The sequence below is a fragment of the Chrysochloris asiatica genome, unplaced genomic scaffold (assembly GCF_000296735.1).
Source record: "Chrysochloris asiatica unplaced genomic scaffold, ChrAsi1.0 scaffold00035, whole genome shotgun sequence".
Classification (NCBI taxonomy): Eukaryota; Metazoa; Chordata; class Mammalia; order Afrosoricida; family Chrysochloridae; genus Chrysochloris; species Chrysochloris asiatica.
Window position 1 is genome coordinate 3781315 of NW_006408553.1, and position 24880 is coordinate 3806194.

Below are 24880 nucleotides of genomic sequence, written 5' to 3' on the forward strand. Positions count from 1 at the left end.
TAACCACAAGGTCGGCTGTTCAAACACACCAACCACTGAAATCTCTCTGAAACCCTCACAGAGTTGCTATGAGCCGGAACTGACTCGACAACACTTAACAACAACAACATCCTTCCTAATATTCTCTTCATTCAACCAAGATCCATTTGATATCATCAATGATGTCCCTCATTTCAAGCTCTCTTCTGAATATGGTTTGAATTTTTTTTGCAAGTTCCCTGTGGATATACTGTTGCAACTATTTTTAATTATCAGCAAGATTTCACTTGTATATGCTATTCATAATGTTGTTCAATCATTTCCACATTTTGTTGGATTATCTTCCTTTGGAATGAGCACAACACCTGCTTTGGATATACTTGTGCCCACTTGTGTACTCTATCGGTCTTGCTCACCAGCTTTGGTGATTACTATGGGTTGAAATCAACTCTACAGCACTTAACGACAATAACGTATGTCTCTCTAAACAGCCCTGTGGCATAGTGGGTCATCATTAGGTTGCTAAGTAAAGGTTGGTGATTCAGACCCACCAGGTGCTCCATTTAAACCTTCCCTCAAGATTGACAGCCTTGGAAACTCTATGTCCTATATAGGGTTTTTATGAGCTGGAAGTGACTTGATGGCAATAGGTTTGATTTGTTTGATTATGCCTCCAATCTGATCTCTCTGGCTCCATATTTCATTTGAGTGATTTCTGCATCATTTCTATCTGAAGTAATCAGATCTCCTTAGTAATTATATCCAGTCTTCCAGATTTAAAAAAAAAAAAAAAAAAGTTGAGAAAATAATTTGAAAGAGTTTTGCTGACTAATATCTATCATTATATTGCTGCCTCTGGCTCCCTTGGAGTCCTGGTGTGGCGCTGTGGGTTAATGCGCCAGACTGCAAAGCCGTTTGAATTGCAAGGTCGGTGGTTCAAGCTCACCAGCTGCTCCTTGGAAACCGTATACAGGGTCGCTATGGGTTGGAATTGATTCGACAGCACTTGACAACAACATGGCTCCTTGGTGGTGTGAAAACTGCTACTCCTATATACATGCAATCCTATTTAACTTGTTACCTTACAAATTGTCCTTTGCCTGATGCCAGTGATTGTAAACCTTTGATATTTCAAAGTCACGAAATCACCAAAGGGCCTTCTCTTTTTTGATTCTACAATGCTCTGATCAAGATGTATTTAAATACTTGTATTTATTATGCTGATTTTGAACAATTCTATGCCACCTGATATCAGCTAATAGTGCTGTTACGGATGATTCTGATGTCAAGTGCATACTAGTGACAAGCCATGCCATGAATGACTGACACTGTCTGCAATGGACACTGATGCTATGTGTGTCCCCTCTTTGCTCTTCTTGTTTTCCAGGCTCAGCTCTGACAAGCCAAAGCTACACAATTCACAAATCCAGTATTCTGCATGTGGAATGTTACACGACCAATCATGTATGCTGTCACTGAACTAACTCTTTGGTAAACTGGCAATGCGTGCCAATGCCTAGTCCACAGAATGATTGGTTTTTTCCTTCTATTATAATCATGGTCTATTAGAGCCCCCCAAAAGAGGGGAGAGAGATTAAGATGAAAATTTACATTTACTGATAACCTTTGATATGCCAGACACTGTGTGAGAGACTTCATACACTTAAGTATATAATCCTTACAAGAACATTACGAGGTAAACATTATTACCTAAAATTTGGGACAATTGAAGCTCAAAAAGGTTAAATTACATCCTAGGACAAAAGGTCAGAAAACGGTGATTTGAATCCAGGCCTATTTTATCCACAGTTGGATAGAACTAATCTACTAAAATCCTTGTTTTATGGATAAGGATTTGGAGATCTTGAGATTGTATTTGAAAATAGCCACAAGGCTGTATTTTAGTGGAGTCCTGGAGTAGTGCTGCAGGATAATGCACTAGACTGCAAGTCAATTTGAACAGCAAGGTTGGCAGTTTAAATCCACCAACCACTCCTCAGAAACCCTATACAGAGCCACTACGGGTTGGAACTGACTTGATGGTATTAAACAATGACAATAACATTTTTCAGTAGACTGAAAATTTGAGCTCAGAGTTTCTATGCATTATTCTAGTCTTGTCTTGAATGGAACCAGTTAGGAGCTTTGACTCTTGACTTGGAAATTATCCCTTGCAGATCCTGATTCTGCTGCTTGGAATCAGGTAGCATATGCCAACAAAAAAAAGAAAAGAAACAAAGGAAACATACTGGGCTTGAAAAAGTAAGACCCTCCAATCGGCAGTTTTGAGTTTGAGCACATTTGGCTTCTTCTCATAGTCCGTGGCCTTGGACGCCAATGCGTGGTGCACACTGACAGCGTTTTTCAAGTCGTCTTCAGACAGGGCCTTTTCTGGTTTATATTCATCCTATAGACAGAAACAATAACAAAGACGTGGTCATGTTCACATTTCAACTTCTTGTTGTTTTTTTACACTTCAAAACCACAAGAAATTTTTTTGAAAAATCCACAAGGATGCACACAAAAGTAAAATGAACAGTAGCTACAACTCTTTGCTACTTCATAAATGTCACAGAACATTCTGTTGTTTGGAAAAACTACCAAGAATGAGAGAACACACCCACTTAAAGGACATTTTTAAAAAGGCTGACATATAAAGACGAAGGTACATAACTAAGGAATGCCAAAGACAAAAATGTTGATGACATACATTTGACAGTGATTTGAAATGAAGCTAGGTCCAATAGAAAGCTCTGGTTTCAAGATTAAATAGATAAATGAAAAAGCTTCCAGATATCCATCAACAAATTATATTGATGGAGAAAATGTCATCATGTTCTTTGCTCCAAAGAGGTAACATTTTCCTGCTATTTCATTTTTAGGCTAACATTATCAAGAGAGAAAATGAATGGAAATATAAAATGATTTCTCTAGTTTGTCTGCTGAAAGAGAAACACTCATAAGTTTAATCATAAGAAAGCATAGTTCTATTCTCATAAATGTGAAAAATAGGTAAAATTACATAAAAAGGAATCATGTATAGATACAATTTTATCTTTTGGCATCATCAATATGATTCATAGAGTTTAGAAATGTTCTAGATGGCATCCCTCCAAATAGAACTTAAAAAAAAACAAAAACCAAACCCAAGAAATTTAAACTAGTAGAATAAATGTAATTTAAAGAAAGCTTGATTTTATTATTCCTTGTTGTTTCTTGGTCCGTTAGAATTCAAAAGGCCTCCAAACAAAAATAAACATAATAGGCAGGCACAAAACATTGTTACTGAAGATGTTATCCAATGCATCAATCTCCCTTCCCTTCTTTCATGCTTTAGCTAAACCGAAACCAAAACCACTGTATCTGTTGTCATAGAGTCGATTCCTACTCATAGAACCCTGTGAGACAGGATAGAACTTCTCCAGAGGGTTTCCAAGGCTGGAATCTTCACAGAAGCAGACTGCTGACCTTTCAGTAAGTAGCCCAGCTCTTACCCACTACACCACATAAACACACTTCTTAACAAGAAGTCTTACTTCTTATTAAGACTCAGAGGCTAAGAACTGATGTTGACATTGACAGTTTTGTAGAGAGTTGTGGAGAATAAAACAGACGAGTGAAAAGAAAATCGTAAAAGAAATACAGCATATTAACATGCATTTGCTCTAAAATTTCCATTAATGCATAAAACTAAAATCTAGTTATGTTTGGAGTCTGCTTGTCTTTTTTTAATGAGATTTTTCACAGTGATTTATCACTCCAAAGATTCACAAATTTCCTTCTAGAAAATGTGTATTAGAGTAGGAGTTTAACTGGAGGTAATATGACTACTAATATCCTCCAGCCTTAGGATGATCTACCATACCAATCATATCTGCTCCTCATCCAATTCAGCCTCTTAGCTTCCATAATAGGATTTGAAGTAGATGGAGAAAAAATTAAGATGGGAATATTGAATAATTACTAAAATGAGGTGGATGCAAATTAGTGACTAGAGCAAAATTACCTACAAGTAATGCATAGGCTACCTCCATTTCCACATATAAAACAAAAAGGAAACAGTGCCAACGAGGTGATTCCATACTGTTGCCATCTAAAGTAAACTTTCTCCCATAGAGCTGGTGTGTTTGAACCACCAACCTTTTGGTTAGGAGCTGAGTGCTTAACCATTTGGCCTCCCAGGGCTTATTTCCATATATGTTGTTTTTACTAGGTGACATTGATTCAGTTTCAACTCACAGTGATCATCTGTAAAACACAACGCCACATTGCCTAGGCCTGCAGTGTCCTCACAATTGTTATGTTTGAGCCCTTTATTGCAGCCACTGTGCCAATCCATCTTGTTGAGGGTTTTTCTTCTCTTTTTTTGACCCTCCACTTGGACCAAGTATAATGTATTATTCTCCAGGGACTGACTGGTCCTCTTGATAACATAACCAAAGTACAAGAGATGATGTTCTACCACAATAACTTCCAAGGAGCAATCTGGCTGCATCGCTTTCAAAATAAATGTGTTTGTTCTAGCAGTTCAAGATATATTAATATTCTTCAAAAACACCACGAGTCAGATATGCAAATTATTATCTAGTCTTCCATATTCCAGCCGTTCCATATACCAATTCCCAAAATATCTGATATTTGCATTGATTAGCCTAGAAATATGCAAGTTTTTGTTTTTGATATGATAGATCTGTGATTCTGGATTTTTATTTCCTTCTTCCTAGTTTATTTTATAAAGAAAGAGATCCTCACAATTGGACCAATAAGTAACATGGTGATAAATAATTAAAGTACTGAACTTGTCAAGGATTTCCTTTTACTTGGACCCACTATAAATGTTCATGAAAGCAGTAGTCAGAAAATCAGAAGAGGTACTGCACTGGACAGATTTGCTGCAAAAGATCTCCTTAAAGTTTCAAAGTATAAAGATGTCACTTTGAGGACTGAGATAGTCCTGACCACTGCCACGGTATTTTCAATCATGTTATATGCATGTGCAAGCTACCCAATGAATAAGGAAGGCCAAAAATGAATTGATGTCTTTTGAATTATGGTGTTGGTCAAGGGTGGGGAACCTTTTTCCTGTCAAGGGCCATTTGGATATTTATGACATCACTCAATATAAATTTGTGTTGCTATAAGAAAAGTTCCTCGATTGACTGAATTTCTAGTACCACCTGTGGTTGCCTTGGCAAAGCCAGACCACATGATTTCATGGGATTACAAGGCCCGTCCGTGGGCTGGCTGTTCCCTACCCCTAGTATTGGCAAAGAAAAAGGAATATACCTTGAACTGTCATAAAAATGAATAAATCTTTCTTGGAAGAAGTATAATGAGACTATTCCTTAGTGAGACTTCATTTTACTCATGTTTACTTATTATCAGAAGGGGTCAGTCCCTGGAGAAGGACACCATGCTTTGTGAAGTAGAGAGTCAGTGGAAAAAGAGGAAACCCTTCAATGAACTACAATGACACAGAGGCTGTAAGAATGAGCTCAAACCGAACAACAATTGTGAGGACAGTACAAAACTGTGCATTGTTTTGTCCTGTTGTGTAGAGTCACTATGAGTTGGAACTGACTCAATGCATTTAACACCACAATAATAACACTTTATTTTATTTTGTTTAATTTTTCTTGTTCAAATTTACTAAGATGATAATTTAGCTTTTGTTTTTATTATTTCTTCTTTTAATTAAACAACACACCTAAGGCTATAATTTTTCCTTTGAGTCAGTACAGGTTACATTGTATAACCTAGATTACAAATAAAGGTATCTTTTTTCATAAGTACTTTACATAGTATGTAGTCATCTTTTTTATGTTAACTTTTATGTTATTTGTAGTATCAAGAAATATGTTACTCGTATTTCAAGTCCTAGAGTTTTCACCATATACCATTTGTTTTTGTTGCTAAGCGCCGTCTAGTTGATTCTGACCCATAGAGACCCTATATAGGGTTTCCAAGGAGCAGCTGGTGAGCTTGATCCACCGACCTTGCTGTTCAAATGACTTTGCAGTCTGACGCAGTAGCCCACAGTGCCACACCAGTACTTATTATATACTTCTAATTTTATTGATTTATAGTCAGATAATCTGGTTTGTGCATCTCAAGTAAAGAAAACAAAAGTCCTCACCACTGGAACAACATTCTTATCAATGGAGAAAAGATTGAAGTTGTCAAGGACTTCATTCTTCTTGGATAGACTATCAACACTCACGGAAGCAGCAGTCAAGAAATCAAATGACGTATTACATTAGGCAGATCTGCTGCACAAGCCATTTTTAAAATGTTGAAGAGCAAAGATGTCAGCTTGAGGACTAAGGTGAGCCTGACCCAAGCCATAGTATTTTCAATAACCTCAAATGCATGGGAAAGCTGGACAGTTAATAAGGAAGACCACAGAAAAATTGATGCTTTTGAGTTATGATGTTGGAGGAGAATATTCAAAGTACCATGGGATGCCAAAAGAACCAACAGATCTGTGTTGGAAGAAGTGCAGCCAGAGTGCTCCTTGGAGGCCAGGATGGCCAAAAATCAAATCATACTTAGGACATATTGCCAGGAGGGACCAGTTGCTGGTGAAGGATATCATGTTTGGTTAGGTGGAGGGTCAGAGAAAAAGAGCAAGACCCCCAGCGAGATGGACTTGCAAAATGACAGCATCAATGGACTCAAGCATGGCAACAATTGTGAGACTGGCCCAGGACCAGGCAGTGTTTCATTTTGATGTGCATAGGGTAGCTATGAGTTGATATCAACAACAACAACGACCATCTGGTTTGTAAACCTACTTTCTTTCTTCTCTCGAAATTTAAGGTTTTTCTTGTGGCCAAGTACATGTTGTGTTAATGTTCCATGAACATAGAGAAAAAAATTTTGTTTTGCTTTGGAGGTATAAGTAAATGCATTTTTTCTTAAGTTTAGTGCTTCAATTCTTCTGTTATTATGTTATTTTTTCTGTCATCTCCTCTCCCCCATCAGTTTTGTCCTCTAGATAGAATCATATTGACCTTTTTCACTTTAATTATATTCCAGGCTTTCCTTGCATAATAATACATAGTTTTTGTTTTACATTTTAGTTGCTATGTTGTCTGGTACATTTTACATCTATGACAATTCTTTATAACAATGAGTCATCTATCATTTTTCAGTGTTCTTTGCTATCCTGTTTAGTGCTTAGAAAAAGAAATTAAAACATCTCTCATCAAAATACTCTATTTCTCTACTCCTCATCCATATCAAGCAAGGTAAGACCTTTAACAAATTTTAACTTTGCTCTGTCCCTTTCCTATCAATCCAAAATCATGCTAAAATAGTTAAGCAGGCCTAGATTTGATTATTAGTATTATATATGTATTCGATATTTCACAAGAAACTTTAGTTTGCACTTATATTACACACAGCCAGCATTTTTCTGATTAAATGTGTGCATGCGTTACTGCTCACCTGCTTTGTCTCTACCTTATTTCCTTCCATCCTAAGGTCACTGCTCTTATCCCGTTGTTCTTTTCTTACTTATCCTCAAATACCTCCAGTCTTTTCAGTGAAGTAAAAGCTGTATATGTAGCAAGTACAGGTGACTTGTGATGAAAAATTTGATGTGAAAGTGGGGGCATATTTACATAACATCAAAGCAGGGTTTAATACAGCACTGCCTTGCTTCAATCTGGTAATGCTCTGCTCAAAGAAGTGGCCCATTGTGCTACTTTGAATGTGTGTGGCTCTACACAGTCCTGCCAATATTCCAGTTGCACGCACCAGGCTCTTCAAAGGGCTCAATATACATCTTCCAAGTCTCCCATTTCAGGACTCTGGCCTGCAGTTTTTCCTATTCCAGTTACCATGACAAGTCATCCAAACAGTAAAACTTCAAGGTCTGCTTCTATTTTGCGTCATTGGTCATGACAAATGGGTTAGAAACCTTGCATTAAAGGGCCAATAGGAGTTTTCCACATAAGTTGGGCATTCATAACCCTGGACAACCTGCAATCTCAATTCCTACCCATATCATGATGTTTAACAAACAACTGCTCTGTTAAGTACTATGGAGTGAGATCTGACTAATAACTACCCTGGTGGGTTCGAACCGCCAACCTTGTGGTTAATAGCCCAGTGCTTATTCTACAGCACCACACCAGGACTCCCAATAAATTACTATGCTGTTATGTGCTGTCGAGTCAGTTCTGACCCACAGTGGCCTTGTATAGGGTTTCTTAGGAGCAGTTGGTGAGCTTGAACCACTGAGTTGGTGGTTCAAACCAATTTTGCGGTCCAGCGCATTAACCCACAGTACCATGCCAGGACTCCCAAAAGTGGACACAAAGTAGAAGGAAAATCGTTAGCTATTAATTTTGGGAAACTTAGACCTTCATATTTGGAGATCTTATATTCTTGAAGCATATTCTCACTGCTGACATTTTGGTTTAAAACCAAACATTAAGGATGCGATTCTTAGATGACTCTAAAAGTATGAAGAATTTAAAATGCAGTATTTATTATAGCCTTAAGTGAAAACTAACAATGGCTGTCAACTTGGGATCACTGTATCAGAGTTTTCTGAAAACACGTCTAACCCAAGTCAGCTTCTAAAACTTTAAGATACAACGCTCGTATATCTTATACTGGACAGAAAATACTACATAGGGCAGACCTGGAAGCAAGATCTATTTAATCAGGATTAAACTGAAGTCTAGAAATTTTAAGCTTCATAAGCTTCCTTTTCTAGTTGATGGTGATTCCATTTTACCATTAAACAAAGGGACACAATGAAAACTTTAAAATAGCTTCAACATTCTGTATTCACACTGGAAACTGGTGTTGTAAATCTATAACAGTGAGCAAAATCAAGGGTAGAGTGAAAGTACTAAGATTGAAAATTGGTTAAAAAGAATTAACTTTATCCTCTGGTGGTTATTCTGACATCTTTACTTATTAAAAGTAGAAGATCATGCTTACGTGGTGGAATTGGGGGGGGGGGAATAAGGGGTAAATTATTGTAATCAAGTAATTTCAAACCTAAGATTATTAGCTGTGCAAACTAAATGTGAAACAGACAGGAAGATAAATTCAACCAAGACATTTTCCATAGGACAAGAAAATACTCCATGACACCTAATTACTTTCTATTTTCTCAAACAAATGGAAGGTGAAAGTGACACCTAAAAATGTTACTCTCCCCTATGTTCACTTCCGATCTACAGCTTTTAACTAGTATGATTCCTTAGAGCGCTCTCTCACCCTAAATAAGCACCAAGAATGTGATTTACTATGCTATTTATTTTATAGTCATTGAAAGTATGAAATGGAAAACTTTCTCTTATTTTTAAGATACTTGTTAATTAAACCTAGATACTGTGAAGTAGAATCATAGTAAAATAACACAAAAATCACAGAGATATGCATAAATGGGAGTACTCGTGGTACTGTATAATAAGCACTGGATTGCTAACAACAAGATGGATGGTTTGAGCTCACCAACCACACTCTATGGGAGAAAGAGGTAGCTTTCTGCTCCTGCAAAGATTTATAGCCTTGGAAAACCTAAACAGGGTTGGAATCAATTTGATGGCATTTAACAACACCAGTATGTATAAGCAATTGCCATCAAGTCTGGCAATTTGTTCTCACAGGTGAATACAAAGTATATTTGGAAACTGACCCCAACTCAATTAACTTCCACCAACATCATTTAAAAACATACTCATCTTCTAGTTTACAAAGTGTTATATACGTCATGTCTTACTGAACAGGTTATATTTAAACAAATTTGAATGGTCTTGATTTTCTCTTGAGAGCAAGTTCTTGACTGAAGCTATGAGGATTATTAGTAAAAATGTTAGTAATTAGAAGACACTGGGTCCTAAATGGTCTATTTCTAATTTGCTTAAATGGCCTATGAAGCATTCTGGATAATTCGGTGATTATCTCCCCCCTTCTTTTATTTAATACATAAGTATTTCTGATTGCCCATCTTTCTGAAAGTAGACAGGTATGGATTTTTATGTGAATGCATTCAATTAGCATACATATGGTCGCTGTCTGACACACTACAATGAGGAGGAGATTGGAGCTGTAGCAGCAGGACTAAGTTCTTTGTTAGCACTGAAACACTGCATCTTTGTGGTTGTTAGGTACTAGTAGTCAGTTATGACTCATAGCAGCTTTATGTAGAACAGAGCAAAAACTGCCCAGTTCTACACTATCCTTACAAACATGGCTATGCTTGAGCTCACTGTTGCAGCCCACTGTGTCAAGCCATCTTGTTGGGGGGATTCCTCTTTTTTTGTTGACCCTCTATTTTACCAAGCCTGATGTTCTTTTCTAAGGACTGATCCCTCCTGATAATAGGTCCAAATACATGATACAAACTCTCACCATCCTCACTTCTAAGAAGCATTCCAGTTGTATCTTAATCCTCCTTTATCCAGGCAAAAGGAGTCACTTAGACATACTAGGGCCTGACATACTTTTTCAGCAAGGTCTCAGACTTAAGTAAGTGGCAGGAAAATGTCCAGGATAAATCTGGTGAATAAATGAAGAAGCCAGAATCTATCACTGAAAGACTATTTTCAGCACCACTGGAAAGAAATTGGAGGGAGCAGATAATCCAGCAGCAACCCGTGAAATTTCAGGATTATAAAATTCTTCAACTCAACATCTTTAGAAACTTCAAATAATTCATTCATCACAGTGTTTTAATGCAAAATCAGAGGAAGACCCCCAGCGAGATGGATTGGCAAAGTGACAGCATCAATGGGCTCAAGTGTGGCAACAATAGTGAGGTTGGCCCAGGATCGGGCAGTGTTCCTTCTGCTGTGCATAAGGTCACTATAGGTCGGTACCAACTCGATAGTACCTAATAACAACAACATGGGTTGGAACCGACTCGACGGCACATAACAATAGTAACAAAAAATACATGTTCTAGATATATGTATTCAGGTTTGAATAGTTGCTTTCTAGATCCTAGAGATCAAAGGGCATCCTGGTGTGACTGTAGGATAAGCACTGGGCTTCTAATTGCAAGGTCAGTGATTCAAACCCACGAGCCGCTGCTCAGAAACCCTAAACAAGGGCACTATGAATTGGAGCCAACTGGACAGCACTTAACAACAACAAACATTGGAAAATTTTCATGAGTCTGGTTTGGGGAATACAATAGTAATGAAATTCTAAGTAACCACTGCCATGCACCAACCAGTCACCTACACGCATTGAGTCTTAGCTAATTCATCAGTTTTATCACAACCAACCCGTAACAAGAATGCCACTGTAATAAAGCTTACAAACAATACTTTCACAAAAGAGCCAAAAACTGGCAGGATCAGATATAAGTGAGAACTTTTAAAGCTGTATGATAACAAAAGCTTGTCTAAGTACTTGGCTGACAGAGCAATGACTCACCCTCTGTTGACAAATGAATATGAAGAGAATATCCGAATATCAACAATGATAGACTTTTAGGAACAAGAGAAAATTACTCATTTTATCATCAATTCATAGCAATTTCAAAACTTTAAAGCATATATAAACTGAGTCACCTATTAAAATAATAATACCTGATTCTGCTGCTATGAACTTTATATCCCAAAAGTAATAATTAACTACAAACAGGGCAAGCATTTCTTAGGCATGAGTTCCCTGTGCTCAGGGATACCGCAGGTACCAGAACCAACAATGATAGTTGTTAAATGCCATCGAATCAATTTGGACCCATAGCAACTCAGTATAGAGTTTGCAAGGAGCAGGCAGGTGGGTTTGAATTGTTCACCTTGTGGTTCAAAGTGCAGTGCTGATCCTAAGGTGTCACACCAGGATACATTCAGTGGCAAAACAGACACATCATTCTACCTTCAACACCCTGTCATGTCTGATCATTACTAGTACTTAGACCCTGGAATCGTTTCAAATGATTGCAAATATTAAAACTGACTCTTATTCTCACACACTCTACCTAAGAGAATTCTACAAAAGAATCAGTTATTGACCCAACTGTATTCTATTTACCCTACTTTGTTCCCCCAACCCTCAACTATATAATCAGTTTATATCATGTTAACTTGTGCTTTTTCATGAGAGGCCTAGTTAAAGAGTTCACTAGCCATTTATTGCATAAAATCAGTCTTCTCATCCATGTTTAATACTCTCATAGCTCTCTCTATATGAGATTTTGTAAATTGTTCTGATATTACTATCAGGATACAAGATAGATTTTCTTTTTCTTAAAGGTTAGAGGCAAATGTGATTAAGTATCATTAAGTGAGGGGGCTAGAAGGGCAATGAGGTGCATGGTGGTGCGGAGGATTGTGTGTGACCTGAGGAAGCAAAGCGAGGGCTCTGGATAATGTCAGAAACTGTTTAGGGGAAAGGAAGAAAGAAAAAGACTATATTTTATTTTAGATTAATAAAATGTTAGAAATCAGTAACATGAAAGAAAATGAGTAGAAATGAGATATACATTGCTGTTGTTGTTAAGTGCTGTTAAGTCGATTCCAATTCATAGCAACCCTGTGTAGGGTTTCCAAGAAGTGGCTGGTGGGTTTAAACCGCTGACCTTGGGGTTCTCAGTCCATTGCTGATCCTACAGCACCATACCAGGAGTATGATATTAGGGATCTAAATTATTTGCAAAGATCACAGAAAGGAACCAAGCAACCAGTTGCCACTGACTTGATGGTGACCACATGTGTGGAGAGTGTGGGGGTAGTTGGAGGGAAAAATCAAAGTAGAAACTACAGGTTGAATTTCTTGAACCTCATTGTCTTTATACTTTCTGCCTCTGTGTCCTCAACTCCCACTCCAACCTGGCTTCCAAATCTACCATCCTGAGTGTGCGTAATCTAAGTCATCAATATTGTCTTCGTTGCCAAATTCAAGTTACACGTTCCAATTCTTATTTCATTTAACTTTTTAACAATATTCAATACCTCCACCAATTTTTAGCATTTGTGAAGCCCTTCTCTGTCTCCCCTTCAGTTTTCTTCCTACCCCTCTGGTAAATTGCTCAGTCTCCTTTGCTGTATCCTCCTCTGAGGGCACATATGAAGTGTCTGTGTTTCACTCTTTTCCCCTCCATCTTCTACTTTCTCTGCAATCTACACACTTTCTCTGCATGACATAATCTACTCCTATGGTTTAAATTGTCAATTATTTTCTGACCACTCTCCAGATCTATATTTCTAGACTCTCTCCTCCGTACCAGATCTGAGTGCTGATGTGGCACTGTACTGCAAGGTCAGTTTGAACTGCAACATCAGCAGTTCAAATCTACCAGCTGCTCCTCAGAAACCCTATACAGGGTGGCTATGAGTTGGAACCAACTCAACAGCACTTAACAGCAGCAACAACAATGGCTTAAACTATCAACTCTTTTCTGACCACTCCCCAATCTTATCTTTCTAGACTCTCCTCAGTGCCAGAGTAACTGCCTATTGGACACTGGACTTTATTATTCCATAGATATGTTGAACTCAATACTTCAAGCTGAACATTCCCTCTCTCCTGCTTCTACCTTGTTGCTGCTGTTTTGCCAAGTGCTGCTGTGAAGTCGGTTCTAATTCATAGAGATCCTGTACGGGGATTTCAAAGGAGTGGCTGGTGGATTTGAACTGCTGACCTTGTGGTTCACAGCCCAGTGCTTATCCTACAGTGCCACACCTCCAACCTTACCTCCATCCAATTCAACCTCTACCCTAGATTAGTCTTTTATAATCCAAGTCTGATCATGTCCTCCCCAGTTTAAAACGCAGCAGTAGTTTCACATTGCTCTACGTCCTAACTCCTTCACAGGGTTTTCTAGACTACTTATAATCTATTTTGGAAACCTTGCATGCTCCAAACCAAGCCTGCAGCTCCCTGAGTGTCCTTTCTCTCAGCTAGGCATCTACACATGTTTCTTATGGCTAACTTCTATTTGGCCTTTAAGTATGACATTCGATGTCAGTTTGAGTATAAGTTTCGTCATCCTTTTCTAAGATCTTGCCTCCTCATTCTGAGGCTCATTGTTGCTCCCCTTTGAATGAGATTTCATGGCACACTTCCCTCTTTGTAATATTTTTCAAATGGCATGTTGTCGTTGTTGTTAAATGCTGTCAAGTTTGTTTCAACTCATAATGACCCTAGATAGTTTCCAAAGAGCGGCTGGTGAGTTTGAACTACCACTTTATGGTTCAAATAGACCTTGTAGCTCAGTGCTTTGTTCCCCAGCACCACACCAGGACTGCTATCAAATGGCATCAGGGTTGGTTTTCACCTGGGGCTCTCTTTAGACAGTCAGGTACAGGCGCTCCACCTTATTCACAATTACATCTGAAGCGAGTATAGGGCATTCTGAGAACCTGGCAGAGCTCTAATCTTATAGGTATGCTCATGACTGACATTTTGGACCCTGTATCAGGATGTGACTTTATTTCCTGCCAGGAACATATGTGGTAACCAAACCTTTAGAACAAAGAGTTACCAGTGTTTACCTGGTAAAAGGATGCTTGGTTTACTTCTAGGTAGCAATCTAGGAGCCATGAAATAGTAGGGATATTGACATTTCTTTGATATTTTATGATTTCTGAGAACAATATGGGCGATTATCTGAAAATTGGTCTGTGTAAGAAAATCTCAGGAGGTTATTCACTGTAATTATATGAGATGAGATGATGAGAGATTGTCCCATATTATGATAAGAGACTGTCTGAAGTCATTCACTATCTGAATGAGAAAAAGAACTGAAAGAGATGACAGCTACCCATCTTTATTAGAGCAGGAGGTTATACGAAACAAGGAAGTTACTGCACACATGCTATGTACTAACCATGAGTTAGATGAATCTGGGTGATAAGGTTAAAGTTAGCAGCCCAGTTCGTAAGCCACTATGCTACTGGGAACTCCTGTATCAAAGGATAACATATTGGAAAAAAAAAATTAACTTGGCCACACAACCTTCATAACCCTGGGTAGGTTCACCTCTGGGCTTCAGCTTCTCAATTAAAAATTGCAAACAGCATTTTCCTCTGGAGCTGTGAAACTTAGTAGAAAAGTACTCTAAAAATTATCTCCTACCAGCTAGGTTCGTTTCGGACTGACTGATCCCTGAAGTGAGGTGGCTCAGTGAATCTACCAATCCATTTTCTACATTTGGGATGTGTGAAGCTCTGATCTGGGAATGATGGTACTTTTATATAGAGAGATACATACAAATGCTCAGCAGGATTTGTGGGGATTTTTTTTTTTTTTTAAATACAAGAATGTTGGTTGTTGTTGGTAAGTACCATGCAGTCGGTTCCAACTCATAGCAACCCTGAGGCACAGGGTTTCCGAAGCTGTAAATCTTTATGGGAGCAGAACGCCTCAGCTTTGTACTGCGGAAAGTTTCGAACTATTGTCCTTGAGGTTGGCAGCCTGACTCAACCACTATGCTACCAGAGCTCCTTTTTAAATACAAGACTATTATTGCCTTTTAAATTTCCCTTCAACGGGGTGACTTTTATTGTATTTATTTATTTTTCTGTCATGTATAATGGGGGAATTTATGAATTCTATAGCTTGTTTTGCCAAAGCAGAGAGAAGTCTGGTCAGGGCAGTCTCTAAATCTCCCCGGTTAAGAGGGGTCACGTTGGGGGAGTGAGAAGAGACATGGAAGTCAATTATGGGGAATAAAAGACATCTCTGTAGCTCCTGTCTGTGGTGATGAGGAGGTAAGGATGTGGGAGGATCTGTAATTGCTGTCTATGTCCCATCAGTAACTGAGAACTTGAAGCTCTGGACCCTGCTTTGTCTATTACTCCTTGCACCTGTCCTGGGATGAGTTACTGGGACATTGTTTATAATCTACAGAGGAGAGAAAGGGAGAAAAACAATTGCTAATATGTCATTAAAGCTGTTGTTGTTAAGTGCCAGAAGAAAAGCAGCTGTATGAGTTACTTGGATGGTTGAGGTGATTAGCCTACTCTTAATCATTTCATGACAAAGACTGCTGCTGGCAGATAGCCAAAGGTCAGGAAAAAGCCTATGTGAGCTGATCACTTTAATTCTCATGATATTGGCAAGAATCAGGAAATTGGCAAGAGGGGAGAAAACCACACATCTTTTAAGAGCCACCATAGAATGAATCAATAGTATTTACTCACTGTACATCAGGTATTTTCTTCATACAAAAATTCTTTCTATCAGCAATGCATCCCCCCCCCCCCCCCCATTTTAGAGATGAACACGCTGACACTGGAGAGGATTAGCAACTGCTCCAAGTCATTACATTCCTTATGAACAGCAGTGGAACATTATCAGATAGATATAGCACCTGAAGATGAGCCCTTTAGAGGTTGGAAAACACTCAAAATACGACTGGGGAAGAGTTTCCCACTTAATTGACCTGAATGATGTAGACAGAGTTAAGTTTTCAAGACCTTCATTTACTAATGTGGCACAATTCAAAATGAGAACAAACAGCTGCAAACATCCATTAATAATGGGAATGTAGAATATATGATGTATGAATCTAGAAAATTTGGAAGTTGTCAAAAAATGAAACAATGCATAAAGATTCATATCCTAGGCATTAGTGAACTGAAATGGGTCAGTATTGGCTATTTAAATCTGACAATCATATAGTTTACTTTGCCAGGACCAACAATTTGAAGAGGAATGGATGGCATCACATTCATCATCAAAAAGAACATTTCAAGGTCTATCTTAAAGAACAACGCTGTCTGTTGTAGGGTAATATCTATATGCCTGCAAGGAAAATCAAGAAACTGGTAGCATAAGGGGTTACGAGTAGGGTTGCTAACCGCCAAGGTCAGCAGTTCAAAATGACCAGTTGTACTGCAGGAGAAAGATGAGGCTCTACGCTCCTATAAATATATTTGTTGTTGTTAAGTGCCGTCGAGTCGGTTCCGACCCATAGCGACCCTGTACAGGGTTTCCGAGGGTGTAAATCTTTACGGGAGTAGAAAGCCTCATCTTTCTCCCACGGAGCAGCTGGTAGTTTCGAACCGCTGACCTTAAGGTTCACAGCCCGATTCGTAACCACTACGCTACCAGAGACACCCTAAGAAATCCTACACAGAGTTGCTCTCAGTTGGAACTGAATCAAAGGCACATAACCACGAGGAAGACCAGTAAATACCACTATTATTCAAATTTACACACCAACGACTAAAGCCAGTGATGCTACAACTGAAGAATTATACAGTCTTCAGTCTGAAATTAATCACACATACAATCAAGACTCACTGATAATTAATGATGATAGGAATGGTTAAGTTGAAAACAAAGAGGAAGGATCCACAGTAGGAAAATATGGCCTTGGTGATAGAAAGGCATGACAATTTTGCAAGACCAGTGACTTACTCATTGCAAAAACCTTTATTACGTAACATAAAAGGTAACTACATGCAGACCTCACCAGATGGAAAACACAAGAATTAAACTGACTACATCTGTGGGAAGAGATGATGAGAAGTTCAATACCATCAGGAAAAACAAGGCCAGGGGCAAACTGTGGAATAGATGATCAATTACACATATGCAAGTTCAGGTTGAAGCTAAAGAAAATTAAAACTCCATGAGAACAAAAATAGGACCTTGAGTATATCCCACCTGAATTTAGAAATCATCTCAAGAACTAATTTGATGCATTAGACATTAATGACTAAAGACCAGAAGAATCGTAAGATGACATTAAGAACATCAGACATAAAGAAAGCCAAAGGTCGTTAAAAAGAAAGGAAAATGAAAACATTAAAATGGATGTCAGAAGAAACCAGAAACTTTTTCTTAGAAAAGCTAGTGACTGGAAGAAATAATGAAGTAGTAGAGAGGAGGAGAACATTTCAAAGGGAAGCTCAAAAAGACACAGTTGAATATAATGAAATGTGTAAAGAACAGGAGTTAGAAAACTAAAAGGAAGAACACTGTGAGCATTTCTGAAGCTGAAAGAACTGAAGATGAAATTCAAGTATCGACTTTCCATATTGAAGGAGTTCTGGTGTGGTGCTGTGGGCTAATGTGCTAGGCTGCAAGGTCCGTTTGAACCTCAACGTCAATGGTTCAAATTCACCAGCTGCTCCCCAGAAACCCTATACAGGGTTGCGATGGGTCAGAACTGACTCGACTGCACTGAGCGCAACAACAATATGGGCAAAATATTGAAATCATCAAAAGGAGATGGAAGGACTACACAGAGTCACTGTGCCAAAAATAACTGGTCAATATTCAATCACTTCAAGAGGTACCATATGAACAATAGTGGATAGGTACTGAAGGAAGAGGTCCAAGTAGCATTGAGGGCGCTGGCAAGAAACAAGCCTCCAGGAATTGACAGAATACAAATTGATGTTTCAACCAACTGATGCAGCACAGAAGGCATTCGCTTACCTATGTCATGAAATCTGAAAGACAGCTACCTGAAAAGCCGATTAGAAAAGGTCCATACTTATGTACTAGGAGCTCTGGTAGCGTAGTGGTTACGAATCGGGCTGCGAACCTCAAGGTCAGCAGTTCGAAACTACCAGCTGTTCCATGGGAGAAAGATGAGGCTTTCTGCTCCCGTAAAGATTTACAGCCTTGGAAACCCTGTGCAGGGGTACTATGAGTCAGAAACGACTCCATGGTACTTAACAACCACTACATACTTATTATGCACATTCCCCAGAAAAGTGACCATATGGAATGTGAAAATATTGAATAACATTAATATCACATGCAAGGAAAATTTGGCTGAAGATAATTTTAAAATGGTTGCAGCTTTGTATCAACAGAGAATAGGTAGAAATTCAGGCCAATTCAGAAGAGGAAGTGGAATGAGGACGTCACTAAAAGATATCACAGATGGATCTTGGTTGAGAGCAGAGAACCTAAGAAAGATGTTTTGTTTTTGTGATTGGTAAGTGCTCTAGAGTCTGTTCCAACTCTGTTACAGAGTTTCTGAGCAGCGGCTGGTGCATTTGAAATGTAGACCTTACAGCTATAGCACCACACCAGGACTCCTTATGCTTTGCTAACTATGCAAAGATTTGTGAATGTGTGATCATGACAAGCTATGGATACAAAGAATGGGTACTCCAGAATACTTAATTGTACTCTTGAGAAACCTATACATAAAACAAGGGGCAGTCATTCAAACAGAACAAGGGGGTACTGAATGGCTTAAAACAAGGAAAGGTGTGCATCAGGGCTGTTTCCTCTCACCCATACTTATAAAATCTACAGGCTAAGCAAATAATCAGAGGGGCTAGATTATATGAAAAAGAACATCGAACCAGAAATGGAGGAAGACTCATTAACAACCTGTGATATGCAGATGTTATAACCTTGCTTGCTGGAATGAAGAGGACTTGAAATACCTACTTATGAAGATCAAGGACTACAGCTGTTAGTACGGGTGCACCTCAATATAATGAGAACAAAAAGCTTCACAACTGGACCAATAAATAACATCATGATAAATGGAGAAAAGATTGAAGTTATCAGAGACTTCATTTTGCTTAGATCCACAATCTACAATCATGGAAACAGCAATCAAGAAATCAAACGACATATCGCATTAGGCAAAGCTGCTGCAAAAGACCTCTTTACAGTGTTAAAGAACAAAACAGTCAGTTCGAGGATTAAGGTGTTTGACCCAAACCATGGTATTTTCAGTTGCCTGAAATGCACGTGAAAGCTGTCCAATGAGTCCAGCAGACTATAGAAGAATCTATGCATTTGAATTATTATGCTGGTGAAGAATATTAAAAGTACCATGGACTGGCAGAAGAACAAACATCTATTTTGTAAGAAGTACAGCCAGGATGCTCCTTAGAAGCAAGAATGGTGAAACTCTGTCTCTTGTACTTCAAACATATCAGTAAGGACCAGTACCTGGAGAAACACATCATGCTTGGAAAAGTGAGGATGGATCAGTACAGGGCAGTGTTTTGTTATGTTGTGCATATGATCACTAGGAGTTGGGACCTAACAACAACTACCACCAAAACAGAAAGTTAAGTGGTAGACTTCAAGTTCAACTAAGTGTGTCTACTTCCAAAGTCGTATACCTTCAAACTTCTTCAAGAAGCATATTTTCCTAGGAGAATCTGAGGAAGTAGAGGAGAGCGATCCCCAGTCGAATAAAGTTCTTTCTCTGATATCTAAGAAGTTGTTGGAATTGTAATAATTTGTGTGTGCTGAGGGGGACATGCAAAAGACAAGGCTGTAAACAGGGGAATGTCATAAACTTGAGGCATGGAGTATTCACTTCTCAAGTTAACGACAGGAATGGCCTTTGCAAGAAGGTTTCTTGGTTGGTTGTAATGGATAAAGGTTGAATGCATGGAGATCGAAAGGGTTGAAACCCCTTTCCCAATATAATTTTAGCTATGCCTGGTTTGCCTTGTGTTGATTTATTGGTTTTTATTTGGGGGCATGAGCCTTTTTCCATTACTCTTTGCTTTTCATGGGGAAATACTAATTGGATTCTTCTATGTAGGTTATAAACACAAAAACAAAAAACATCTGGCTATCTCATAGTTAAGAAGATTTCATGAAAGGTCTAAGTCATTGAAGATTAATTGATAATGGAATGAAACCCAAATTAGATTATTATTCCAGTGAGGATATGGGTAGGGAGGTCATGTGTATATGGGTGGTGTGGTTGTGTTCAGGAGACTGGCAGTCATGGTAGGGTGGAGAACATCTGCCACTTGGGAAAACAGGAAACTCAAGAGGGACAAGCTATGGGAAGTCTTTGAGCAGGCATCTTTGATGCAGGGAAAGCTACAGGGGTTAGACAGGTGTCAGAAAGAAGAGAATGGCTACAGAACCTGAAAGTGTTAGCAAGACTCGCAGGTGCTAGATCATGTCACTTTGCTTTCCCACATCTGGCATAGATGGTCACAGCATAGAGTAGGATAAGCTAACTGAAAGGTGTGCAGTCCAAACCCACCAGCTACTCTGATAATAAAGATGAGACTGTCTGGTCCTGTAAAGATTTATATCCTAAACAGGGTCACTAAGAGTCAAAGTGATCCTATGGCAGAAGGTTTGGTTTCTTGGTCTTTGAACTAAACTAGTCTTGGGGACAGAGGAAAAGTGAGTCCTTTCTCGTTACCAATCATCCATAGCACTGAGTTAGCTGAAGGCGGGGAGAAGAAGGGAGGGGTGACTGCTGTTTTCTCATCCATATCCAAACCCCAGAAGTGCTGATACTGGCGTTCTGGGAGCACAAAGGAGAAACTAGACAGGGATGTGTCATTTCTAGGGCAGGTCCAGTGAGAAGTGCTACCTGGCATACCATCTACATCCTTTGAGCACTCAGATATCAGTGGGAGCAGCAGTGAACTCAAGAGTTTGAAAAATCCTTCAGGAAAGAAAATTGGTTCCTTTGTAGTACTGGACAGCTTGTGACACTGTGACACCATCTCATTTCTTTGTACCACATTTCATTGTTGGAAACATAATTTATCATCACTTTTCTACAGCTTGCTAATCCTATCTAAATGTAAAAAAGAAAAACCAAAAAACTGTCTGCCTTTCTTTGAACATGTAACAGTCTCTCTCTTAAATCATTCACTCACTACCTTCCTACCCTCTGGGCTGAAATGCCCTATTTTGCCTCTGGCTCTCTAGCTAACACCGGCTTCTCTCCTTCAGTTGTTGTTGTTGTTAGGTACCATAGAGTTGGTACCGACCCATAGCGACCTGATGCACAGCAGAATGAAACATTGCCCAATCCTGGGCCAGCCTCACTACTGTTGCCACACTTACATCCATCGATGCTGCCACTTGGCCAATCCATCTCTTTGGCGGTCTTCCTCGTGTTCTCTGACACTCCACCTTACCAAACACGACTAGTCCCTCCTGACAATATGTCCAAAGTATGAGAGACGAAGTTTGGCCATCATGGTCTCTAAGGAGCACTCTGGCTGCATTTCTTCCAAAACAGTTCTTTTGGCAGCCCATGGCACTTTCAATATTCTCCTCCAACACTATAACTCAAAGGCATCAACTCATGGTGATGACAGGTACAATGGACGAAACTACTGTGCAGTCTTGAGATATTCCCATGATGGTGACAGAATTAATTCACTGGGCTTTCACTGGTTGATTTTAGAAAGTAGCTCACCAGTCCTTTTTCCTAATCTATCTTAATCCGGAAACTCTGCTGAAACCTATTTACTATCGTAGAACATGCAAGTCTCCACGGACAGAGAGGTGGTGGCTGCACTTGAGGTACACTGGCTGGGAATGAAACGATGATCCATGTATTGTTGTTAGGTACTGTATGGAGGTGAATAATTCTATCACTGAACCACTATTGTCTCTGCTGGTGAAAACTGGTAATATACCAACAAAGGAGAAGGCTAAATATTCTTTTCTGCTGTTTTGGCATAGCAAAATATTCCACAGGTCATTCTAAAGCAAAATTCTCTTAGTAGCTGCAGCAGGTAGTACCAATGTTAACTCTCTTCAGTGCTTCGCATTTTCCAGATGTAGAAGCCCCTAACTGTTGCTGACCCATTGCCATAGAAGAGAGTCCAACTTATGGAGACCTTACAGGTTAGAGTAAAACCACCCCATAGGGTTTCCGAGGCTGTCATCTGTATGGAAGCGACTGGCACATCTTTCTCCTGCAGAGTGGTTGTTGGTAGGTTTGAACAGCTGACCTTTTAGTTAGCAGCCAAACATTTAACTGCTGTGCCATTAGGAATCCTTAGATACCCATAGGATCTTCATGGTTCTAAGGTCTATTGGTCCCCACACTTAATAATATTTTTTTTAACAGATCAGGAAAAAACTAATTTAATAACCAGGATACAAATATTCATAATGATGTTGAACTGCTATTTATTATAAGATAAACTTCCACTGACTGAAGAATTAGTTTCTAGGATGTATGAGGTTTCTAGAAAAAGATAGGGCTGGCACCATGTTGAGATTTTGTGCGTTTGCTACATTCTTTTAGTCTCTTTCTTTCTAAGAGCGTTAGTAACAAAAGAGAATATTTTTTAAACATAGTTGTCCCTTTCCTTGTTTATGTTCATCTTAAGTAGCTACTTTGCAGTTATGCTAGCATTTTTACTGACTTCAATTAAGTATCAATCTGATGTATAATCACAGCTCTACTTTGAACTCTGCCAAACAAATTCATAACTCCCTCAGTGTCAGGTTTTTCTCACTAAAGGAGGAATGTTGCCCAACTTTCCCCCAAAAGCACATTTGCTACATGCTCTACAGGTATCATAAATCAGGAGATGTCATCCAATGACGAGGATTGGCACAGTGGCAGCAGCAATGGGCTAAAGCGTAACAATGATTGTGAGGCTGGTGCAGAACCAGGCAGTGCTTCGTTTTATTATGCATAGCGTTGTTATGAGTTGGAACAGCATCAAAGGCACGAAACAACAACAGCTATCCAAACGGATGTGGACACTTCAAACTTTACAGGGTTAGTCCCTTGTCTATGCTAGTCCTTTCTCTTCTCTATTAGGATGAGTCAAACATCCACATTTGAAGGGGAGAAAAATGAGATGACAAAGCTGGAGGCCTGCAAACAGTGTCTCTCTTTGCAGCCACTGGGAATGCAAAAATATTTTCTTCCCTTCCCAAGCCCATCCTGGGATGGAGTGGGAAGAAATCCTGTGGTCAGGTATTCGATGAAATGCTTTTACCAAAGACAGTTGCAACCCTTACAGAGAATTTTTGAGAAAATAAAAAAGCTAAGACTATGGGGTTTATGCTGGGGAAATCACTAGGATAGAGCTGTCCGTGGCAGAGACAAAGCTAGCTCAAAGTGCCAGTGTGGGGCCATGCACACACATACTGCTTTAGTGGGGGCCACCACTGCTGACTTATAAATTAGAAGCTGAGCTGACTCCAAAGGGAAGTAAAGTCAGTACAAGATATCTGACTACCTAGAGGAATGGATAATCTCCTAATAACAACAATTGCACCCAATTTCCTCGTTGTCCCTCAACAGCAATATGCACATTTTAGAAGACTATCATAAATCATTTCCTTAGGCTTGCTTGGTTTCAGCCTAACTTGTATTTCTCTCTGTAAAGGCTGTTCACCTATATAAGATAGCTCTGGCCCAAGATGAGGCATCCCATGTTCTAATGTTCCTTGTCTGGCCTATTAAAAAAGGGCGACATGGAAGACACATTCCTTTTCAATCTAGATACTGAAAGTAGTTCTGATGGAGAATTATAACAATGTTCCTTACAAAGCTTAAATAAATTCCCCTATATGGATAAATAAAATGTGGTGAGAAGAAATTACAGTGAAAGAAATATTGTTACTAACCGCTTATAGGGAATGAAAATTGGTACAAAGTTTTTTAGAAGTAATCTAGGTATATGCTTCAAGAATTTTAATCAGTTCCTACCCTGTAACCCCAGATAATCCCAGAAATCTACCTTTTGGAAATAAATAGAAATGTATGTAAAATGTTTAAGTACTGTTACTTAACAACTGTGACCAACCAGAAAGAGAGTATGATGAGGAAAAGGTTAAACTGAATTAAGCTATAGTATATCAATTTAATGGAATATACTGCAAATATTTAAATATAATTGCTTACAGGAGACAAAATGATGAAAACTCCTTAGACATTAAAAAATGTCTGAGCTAATGTCTAACTCTTTGAGGCAAAGGGTTACTGGGCTTGTTTGTTGTCTAAGGACCATAGTTTTAGGGGACACTCCTAGTATGGAGCTGGACTACAAAGTCAGCTTGAACCGCAAGGTTGGTGGTTCAAGCTCACCAGTTGTTCCTTCAGAAACCCTATACAGGTCGCTATGGGTCAGAACCAACTCGACAGCACTTAACAACAACAACATGGTCAGAAGGCATAACATAGAGTCTACACAGACAATGTTCTACATCCTACTCTGTTAAGTAGCAACTGGGATACCGAGTTGTTGCAGAC

The 24880-nt window shown here is 39.0% G+C and overlaps 1 protein-coding gene across 1 annotated transcript in view; it reads right to left on the reverse strand.

The window, feature by feature from the left end:
* PSD3 (pleckstrin and Sec7 domain containing 3) overlaps window positions 1-24880 on the reverse strand; it is a 375019-nt gene that overhangs the window by 64032 nt on the left and 286107 nt on the right. Inside the window, exon 10 of the mRNA XM_006859907.1 lies at window positions 2229-2386. Coding sequence (XP_006859969.1) covers window positions 2229-2386 — 158 coding nt within the window. The remainder of the gene's footprint in view (window positions 1-2228; window positions 2387-24880) is intronic.